At 35.7% G+C, this 9,682-nt stretch overlaps 1 protein-coding gene across 1 annotated transcript; it reads left to right on the forward strand.

Moving 5' to 3' along the window:
• Positions 1-1,470: 1,470 nt before the first annotated feature.
• Positions 1,471-9,542, forward strand: LOC105049430 (vesicle-associated membrane protein 711). Its single transcript, XM_073242703.1, has 4 exons — positions 1,471-1,893; positions 5,245-5,435; positions 7,831-7,994; positions 9,219-9,542. The coding sequence occupies exons 1-4, from the start codon at positions 1,677-1,679 to the stop codon at positions 9,307-9,309; spliced, it is 663 nt and encodes a 220-aa protein (XP_073098804.1). The 5' UTR covers positions 1,471-1,676; the 3' UTR covers positions 9,310-9,542.
• Positions 9,543-9,682: the final 140 nt, after the last annotated feature.

Consider the following 9,682-nt stretch of genomic DNA (forward strand, 5'->3'; position numbering starts at 1 on the left):
GCAAAGCAATGTTGTACCTCAATAAACACTGATTAGAGCTATAAAAATGGGTGGCGTTGTGGTGGAAAATATTCCTAATGCTGCGCTGCGGTTACATTCGTCTAGCTTACGGTCTATGTGGTGATCCAGATATATCTAAAGATTCTCTAAGATATTTTGGTTAGGATCCTCTAGCTGACCTGACAACTGAGACGAATGGATCGAGAAGCAGTCGATCTTTGCAGACGAAGCTTCTCGCTTTAGCTCGGCGATCAATCAGTTTAACGACCAACTCGAGTCAGGTAGAACATTCCTACAATAGAAGTAGCTTGACTCTTTCACCAAATACATCAAGGTTGCAGCAATTCTATCATATGCTAGGGAGTTACAACATACTCTTGGGTTGTCATACCATGCCAAGCGAGTTGTTGTAGTATGATGCCGCATTTGTTAGGATATGATTAGCAAGATTTTTAGGATCCTCACAATAGATAAACCTGGAGATTCTTTTATGTAAGATCATAGCCTAATACCCAATTCTCTACTACTCAATCACCTAATACTGACATTATTCTTTTTCTTTCTTATTTTTCATTGAAAATGATTTAAGCGTTGAAGGATCCGATCGAAACTTAATTTCGTGAGCTCTGTGGCTTTCTCCTGTTGTCTGAAGATATATGGAAGCAATCTGCATCATTATTTTGGAATCAATAGTAGCAAATTGATGTCGTCTATAAAAATGAAGAAAAAAAAAGCCACAAGGCTCAGAAAAAACAACCATCAAGCATTTATCCATCTTATTTCTGATAGCTCCCTGCACAACTCTTTAGGTTTTAGTCCCCTCAATCGTTGCAAGAGGCATCAATGCTAGATGTCCGATTTGCTCGCCAAGCAGATACAAACTTTAACAAAAACGATGCAGAACATGCAGCAGTATACTAGTAATCCCTTTGTTAGTTAGCTGACTTACTAAGAGGTTCGACATAAGGTGTGCAACCAGATTAAGATCGTAAATATGTTAGAAATTATCATACATAAAAAAATATATTTAGAAAGTCATATATATCTAAATATGTTAGAAATTATAGGAAAATATTTTAGAACATTTTGAACAAAATTAAGTACCGAAAACTATTTTAAGAAGTTAATTTTTTTTAAAAAATTTAAATAAATTTAGATTGAGTTTAAATCTTCTTGATTATTAGAAAAATTAAAATTAAAATTTTCTTCGAAGACCATTAATTGTTTTAGAGAGCTATGTTAAAGTTAATGAGAAAAATTTTCTTTAAGAAATATTATTCGCTTATTAATTATTTTATAACAATATTGGCTATTAAATTTTATTTATAAAAAATTTATGGATATTTCAGATTTTTTTTAAATGTTGGGGAGAGGTTTAGTTTTCTATCCTCTTCGCATTTAATAATAATAGATATACAGTTAAAGATAGAGACAGAGATACTATATTAAGTAATTTCTTATACTGTATTATGTTAACATTGGTGCCCTCCTTTCTCTGTTCGGCTGTCCCTGCTGTCCCCTTTGCCGTCCTGCCGAGCCATGGCGCCCCCCTCCGTATCCTTCCTCTGCTGCTGCTTCCTTCTTTCCTCCTGTCTCATCCTCTCTTTTTCCATTGAGAATTTCAGAGAGAGAAGAAGCGAAGAGGGGTAAGCGAGGAAGGCGAGAGAGAAACAGAGATGGCGATCCTGTACGCTTTGGTGGCGCGGGGCTCGGTGGTTCTGGCGGAGTTCAGCGCGACGCCGACGAACGCCAGCGCGATCGCCCGGCAGATCCTGGAGAAGATCCCGGGCACCAACGACAGCCACGTCTCCTACTCCCAGGACCGCTACGTCTTCCACGTCAAGCGCACCGATGGGATCACCATCCTATGCATGGCCGACGACACCGCCGGCAGTGAGTATTCCCCCCTTTCTCTCCTCTTCTGCCAGTTATTGGATTATTTATTCGATTCCTGGGTGGATTGGATAGAAAGTCGGCGCCTTTGGTGGGTGGCCATTTTTTTAATCTGATGGGATCCCATCGTCTATCTTTTCCTTGAATCGAACTTTGAGGATCTTGGTGGTTCCGCTGCTTAGATTTGGCCATGTTTGGAAGCAAGTCGATAACTTGGTGCAGGATTCTATGACTTAGTGATATTTTAATGGATTGCCTCATATTATGAAGAAAATTTGTTGAACCCTATAGAAAGATGTGGACCTTATCTGATCTATTAACTGTATAAGAAGTTTATAATCAAGCTTAGTGATGTTGTCTTTTGCCCTCACTTCCTGAGTTTCATTTTTCTTCTTCTTCTTCTTCTTCTTTTTCTTTTCTTCCTTGTTTCAATTCATACTTAAATTCAGTTATACCTGATATCTTAATAGCTATATAATCTGTAATATTATCAAAAATTACTCTCGTTAGTGAAACTTGTCTAGAGCTTGCTGCTATCAAGGAACTTCCAATTTTTGACAAAAGCTCATTAAGATGGTATGAGCATGTGCAATAAAAATCTGAGTGCCTTTATTAAGGAGAGAGATTCAAATTTGTTTAGGATGGTCTAGAAAATAAATGGGAAGGTATAGGCTATAATGGTGAAATTTTTGAGAAAGGATTGGGAAAACCTTTTAAATAGCATCAAAGGCAACCTTTAATAGGAATGGTTAGTGAATGACTCTTCATAAAGCTAGACTTAAGATTGTATCATTATCCATAAGTTTTATATAAAATTCTTGCATCTTAACTGCTCATTAAAATTTTAAAAGGGACAATAATGGGTTAAGCTGAGTCCGGTCAGGAGTACTGCCTGCATCTGCTTATATATGCTTGACCTGACCTAACCAACCATCCTGCTTGTGATTTTTTTTTTTTTCTTTTCTTTTGGCGTATACATCCAGGTGGGTGGGGTTTTTTTGATCCCACCATACCCATTCACGAAATATATTAGTAAAAATTATTTGTACTTATATTTTGTTTTAAAAGCACAGTGTCCAATGTTCCCAGACAATTTGGAGTTGGTACTATGGCTTTATGGAGAAAACATATACAGTCTAATAGACTATGGATTTATACATAGAAGTTCGTCAAGCACTTCTCGTCATTCCCTATTTAGAGAGAAATAAGCACCAAATTCTACTTTGCAGTACAAAAAGAGAGAAATATAGAAAGGAAAATTAGAAGCATGATGGCCATTAAAAAACAAAAAATCATTACTCTTTCATATCTTGTTTTCGTCTGTTGGAATTATTTTGTGCTCACAAGCCTTAGTTTCTTGTTGATGACAAGCCCCATTGGCACTCACAAGCAATGAAAAGAGTAAAGAGTTCTGTAAGTGAGATTTGTGGAAACATTGAAGGTTACTTGTAGAGAGGAAGGGATTACGATCAGGATGTTAAGTCTATTTTTTGGTAATATGTTGAGCATCTTCCAACTAGAGCTTTCAAAATCTTGTGTAATGTATAAAAGTCCAATGAGCAGGACCAAACTATTGCAAGATGTGGGTGTGGGCCTGCATATATGCAGTAATTATTTGTTGAGCTTGGTTCATGTTATTGTATAGGGCAGCCATTAGTCCATTACACTAACCATAAATTGGTAGTTGCTAAATTTTTCTGTTCATCTGCATTATTGGAGTTATTGATGATTTTTTTTGGCTTTTAGCCTTCTTTCCTGTTTGTGATGGTAGTTTAATATGCCTTTCTTAATTGTCATGGCTCCAGCTGTGGTTTAAAGTTATTTTATCTCATCGATATGTACTGGAATGGCGCAAAAAATAAAGAGATAAAAGGTTGATCTTTATTGCTAAATATATATATATATTGTTTACTGACAGCCTTAATTTCTTGCAATATAACTTGTTCGTGACTTCATTCTCTCAATAAAGCAAGGTATGCATTTGTGCTAATACCAGCCATCTACTGATGTGTTTCCAGTCAGGTAAATTATCCTTTTGGTTCAGAAGATACTTTCAGAGTCTCCAAGAGGAGTAATAGAAAACAAAGCTGAGGCCTTCTTTTAACCAACATATAATGCAAAAGCTTCTCTCTAGTGTAGATTGCATAGGTAGTGCATTGATCTAACTTGAACATGTAAACTAAAGCTTATTCAAGGACATGATAGAGTACAATGATGAAGTAGTTGGCCATACATTGCAATAGGAATGCAACTATTGATGGCCAAGATTTTATGAAAAAATTGCAATTAGAATATTAATGTCACTCTGTCTGAGAAATCATATAGTATGAGTGTCAGTATATTATGAACTCCCTGTGGGTTTTGAGTTGCTCTTTTCTCATAAGAGTCATCAAAGGATTGTATACAGTGTCAAGGCTGTGCTACCCTAGCACTAGCATGGTAAGCGCTGTACTGCACCAGGACCTGCTTGACAGGCATTAGCACTGCTGCTTGCCCTGCACTATCAGGCAGCCCATACCATGCCAATACTGAGTGCCAGTAGGGCAACAGCATAGCATGCAAAGTCTCTTCTATTGAGCATGCAGACTCAGATTGAGTTGATCCTAAGGATTGCTCGGAGAAGACAAAAGTTCCTTTCTGATTGCTGGCTTTACTAGCTCTTTGTTACATTTCATCTAGTGTTCATTTGACATGTCATTGACAGACTGCTAGCTGCACTCCTTATTTGTGCTTCTGCATACTCATTTTCCAAATTTAGTGTTACCATGAGATAGATATGTTCTTCCTCCTTATCTTAATCTTTTTTAGACATTTTAAATTTGAGAACTTTGGTGAATTCCCTAAATGTGATTCTAGATTTTTTCCTTCCATTTCTTTCATAGGTAACTGTTGATAATACTCTTGAGACCACTATGATTACCCTTTACTGAATCGATATGCAATTACAAGACACTTCAGAGGATTTCTTTATGACATCATCTTTCAGAGATGCCACTTCTCTAGGCTAACAAATAATAAATAAATTCCAGTGCAGATTGAGTGGATTTTGGATTGAGCATATAACAGCATGTGCTTTTGTTTTAAGTTTATCATGTAAATATTGAATTTCTTCTTAAGAGTTCCAGTGAATTGATACGGTAAAGTTTTGTATGTCACTTGTATTAATAATGTTAATCTGATAATACATATGCTCTTATTCTGTTCTTATACTCATTTTTACATATTAATTTGAACAGGGGAGCACTCCACAATAGTATATTGCATCTCAAGTTCCTGCTTACAGACCATTTATTTTCATATCCTTGTTCATCAAGACATATAACATTCTAAATTTGTTGAATACTTGTACAGGAAGAATTCCTTTTGCATTTCTTGAGGATATTCATGGAAGATTTGTGAAGACATATAGCCGTGCTTGTCACACGGCTCTTGCTTATGCAATGAATGATGAATTTTCGAGGATCTTGAGTCAACAGATGGACTATTACTCAAATGACCCTAATGCTGATAGGATAAACCGTATCAGAGGTGAAATGAGTCAGGTAGAGTTCAAATGCTTCTGCATTTTACTAATTACTATTTAATAGTAAGTAGGAACGTGGATTGCATGTGGAAGTCAGTATTATTTTATTTTTAAGAGAAACATATGTTAAATTTGTTGTAAATTAGCAAGCTCTAAACATGCATCATATTTAAGCTTAACAAATTGAGGCTAAAAATTAAATCAATGATATATCCTGGCTTGAACTAATAAACTCATGCTATGAAAAAGGGTCTTGCATGATCCTCCAAATAAATTTACAAAACAAAGAATCAAAAGAAATGTTTGATGATCCAAACTAAGAATTCAGTAGAAGAAAGAACTGGGTTACATCGTTGTCACTCCATCTTATATGACTTTGTATAAATTTTTGGTCTGCAAAAAAAAAAAAAAAGGCAAAGAGAAATAAATAAATACATAAGAGTAAACATACACTAAAATAGTTTGTAGAATAGGGGAATGGGAAAGAAAATAAAGTAATTCTTTGCTAGGGTAATTTTTCTTTAGATTTTTCCAATTCTTCTAGGTCCCTACAAAGGACTTCCAATCATCCTTTAAAGAACAAAATAAAATAAAAACATTATGAAATATTTAAGGTCAAAGAAGATATAGTGAACTAGGTTGGGATAGTGGTGCTAATAAAAACATTATGAAATGTTTAAGACTTTAAGGTCAAGAAAAAGATTATGAACTAGGACGGGATAGTGGTGCTCTATCTAATGTCTCTTTTAGCGTAGACTTTGTGATACAATTTGCTGCAAAAACAAGATAAGATGCAAATTAGTAGGGCAAGATAAAATAAAGAATAAATTATCGAAAGAGAGAATATAAGGGCACTAGAGTGAAGAAGTGGTGTTTGATAGAAAGGGGAAGTGTCATTAGAGATACAGAGATGGGAGAGCCAAGGGTGGGGCGTTTGGGGATCAGAATGAAAAGAGAGATGAGGGGGAATGGGATGTTTTTGAGTGAGTGAGAGAGAGAGAGAGAGAGAGAGAGAGAGAGAGAGGTCAGATAAGATAAGAATAGCAAATAAAGAAGATGATAAACAAAAATAAGACTTAAAAGAGTGGTGACAGCTTCCTTCCTATTCAAAGAATGTTGTTTTTCATCATGGACTTGATGACATTGCATCATGAAGATTCTTTTCTTTGGTATATCACCAATCAAGAATTTTCAACAATTTTTGAATGTTTTACAAAGTGTCTGTGATTTCTATATGGAAATTAACACCTGGTCCTTCATTTTACTGCCATTTTACATGTAGTCCCTATACATAGTAAGACCTGATCTTTACACAGTTTATAGCTGTTTTTATACACACTTATATGCGGGCTGGTGATTAAACATTAAATCACCATGGAAATCAAGGACCAGAGGTAAAAATTTCAGTTAACAGAAATTAAATCTCAAATGGCAGTCAATCAGGAGGAAGACCCCAATTTCCCCATTTCTATGTTATGTTATGTAGTATAGCTTGTTTGCTACATCTTTTCTGAAGTGGGACCTGCCATGGAACCTTACTTGATACTTTCCTATATTACAATTAAGAGGCTAAAATACTGGCTCTATAACCAAGCTTTCCACCATGAACATGTACCATAATGGAAGGGTACTGCTCAAATGATGGGAACCCACAAATTAGGTGTTCTTCCCTTTCAAACAAGTTTTACCATTTAAGTGCCTTTCAAACAAGCTTTACCTGTTTGATGTAATCCATGCATAGAGAAAAAGAATAAGGGGGCAGACCCTAATTTCCCCATTTCTATGTAAGGTTATGTAGTATAGTTTGTTTGCTACATCTTTTCTGAAGTGGGACCTGCCATAGAACCTTACTTGGTACTTTCCTATATTACAATCAAGAGGCTAAAATACAGGCTCTAGAACCAAGCTTTCCACCATGAACATGTACGATAATAGAAGAGTACTGCTCAAATGATGGGAACCCACTAATTAGGTGTTCTTCCCTTTCAAACAAGTTTTGCCATTTAAGTGCCTTTCAAACAAGCTTTACCTGTATGATGTATCCATGCATAGAAAAAAAGAATAAGGGAAAGCAAATATGAATAGCAACACTGGTAGAAAGTTCCTGAATTGGCTTATTCACATTTTAAGACTTGAAACTTAATCACCTTGTTTTGTTAGTTCCTCACAAAAAATTAGGGTCCTATATTTGCGATACTCTCCCTCTAGACTGATATTCTATTTGTTTCATAAGCATTTGCAGTGGACTGGATGGAGTGTTTCTTCCACCTGTTTATTTTTTAATCCATATCCTATTATTCATTTCCTCTGTTGTAAATTCTGAGCATCTTTTCTCAACAATTTGTATATTTTAAGCTTTTGACAATTTAGATGGTAATTGTTGATAGTCCTCACATTTGATGACTGTTTCCCAGGTGCGCAACGTCATGATAGAGAATATAGATAATGTACTTGAAAGAGGAGATCGGCTGGAATTGCTGGTTGATAAAACTGCAAATATGCAAGGAAACACAATTCGCTTCAGAAAACAAGCTCGCCGTTTCAGGAACACTGTGTGGTGGCGGAATGTTAAGCTCACGTATGCAGTTCCTCGACCAAATTATTAATTCAAAACTATAGTTTTAATGCACTTAATTTCCTAATGTTTCTTTTTCCTTTTATCTTTTCTGATTGAATGAGAGATGACAGTTATTAGATAAGCAAAACTAGAGATCTCAAATACATAAGAACTCAGCATCTCGACGAAAGAATATGCCATTGCTTGAGAAACTTTCTTTTTAACCAGCGAGTAAGGGAACTAAAAGCATGGACATTTGAATTTGAGGATCACAGTGACCAGCATGACACATGTCATGTTGTACTTTGATGACAGTCACCATTGATTGACAAAATAGGATACATAGAATCACTAAAAGATGTGCAAATAGCTTGTTAGAATTCAACCTTTTTTTTTTTCTTTTTTCTTTTTTTTTTGTGGGTATTTCGGGGTTTTGCAGGGAGAAGTGGTGCGGAATAGCTTATTTTTTGAATGTTGGCAAGTAAAAAGCTGATATTTGGTACTGACATGTGTTTTGGAACATGAAAACATTCCGAACCAAGGGTCGCCGTCTCAGTACCAGGCATTGTACCAGTGCCAACCTGTTACTATGTTGGTACAGGGCTGGTTCGGCGTATATCGAGCATCGGTATGCCCTCCTACATACTGGTACTGAACCAAATGGTATAGTACACCCTATATCACTCGGTATGGTATGGTATGGCAAACCTTATCCTTAACCATACTAAAAAATTAAATAAGTCTGCTACTCTACCAATTTACCAGTTTACATACTAAAATGAATCTAATGTCAGATTAGATTGGTTCTATGTAAACAATCTTCTCATTTCTGATTGATGTCTTTTGGAGCTTTTCTAGAGCAAATACATTCCTATTGGAAAAATAAAATATCTCATAGTAGCATGCCATAATTAATTGCAGAAGACCCTAATTAGATTAGTGATACAGATGTTGACACGAAAGCTTGTGAACTATGAAATTTTGTTTTCTACTCCATATGTTCCTGTCTTCTTGGTGTCAGTCTTATTATCATAATTCATGTCATTACCTACAGCAATTGGTACTTTTGCTTCCTGCTTTTTATTATCAACTAAATCTTACCTCTCCTCTGATCATTTATAACTTTTATCAAGCTTGTTTGTGCCTCTTCTAAGAATTTATTGGTTCTTTTTTGTGCTTTTGCTGAATTTTAGTTTTGGCCTAGCATAAGAGCACTATCTAATCTGGATAATATATATCTTGCAGGGTTGCATTGATTCTCCTCCTTTTAGTCATAATTTATGTTGTACTTGCATTCGTGTGCCATGGGATCACTCTGCCCTCATGCATCCGGTAATGATAGCTACTGGTAGTAGTTATCATGTTTCTTTTGTGTTTGGTGGTCATTTATTTTCCTAATGTGAATAAGCTTGCACATTATTGGTTTGGGCTGACTGTGTTAGGAGTGTCACTTGCATGTTTGTGTTGTGGAGACTTGTGATCCAAGATGTAATATTGTACTGTAAAATCTTATGTCAAATTTTATAGCATTGTCGAATAAAAGGAACATGTGATGAAGTATTTCCTGCATGCATTAGATCGTCAAAGTGTGTGAATAGGAGACTTCAGGTGCTGAAATGTGAATGCAACTCAGATGATTGACGGAGGGACAAATAATCGAGAGTTCTATTAATATTCCAGTACTTGCTTGTATTTTAGCCAAATCAGAA

The sequence above is a fragment of the Elaeis guineensis genome, chromosome 8 (assembly GCF_000442705.2).
Source record: "Elaeis guineensis isolate ETL-2024a chromosome 8, EG11, whole genome shotgun sequence".
Taxonomy (NCBI): Eukaryota; Viridiplantae; Streptophyta; class Magnoliopsida; order Arecales; family Arecaceae; genus Elaeis; species Elaeis guineensis.

What these genes read in the sequence shown, in the direction of transcription:
- LOC105049430 (XM_073242703.1), top strand. Translation starts at nt 1,677, where the DNA reads ATGGCGATCCTGTACGCTTTGGTGGCGCGGGGCTCGGTGGTTCTGGCG. An exon ending in GGCCGACGACACCGCCGGCA is followed by an intron (nt 1,894 to 5,244) that starts GTGAGTATTCCC and finishes ATACTTGTACAG; the next exon opens with GAAGAATTCCTTTTGCATTT. An exon ending in TCAGAGGTGAAATGAGTCAG is followed by an intron (nt 5,436 to 7,830) that starts GTAGAGTTCAAA and finishes ACTGTTTCCCAG; the next exon opens with GTGCGCAACGTCATGATAGA.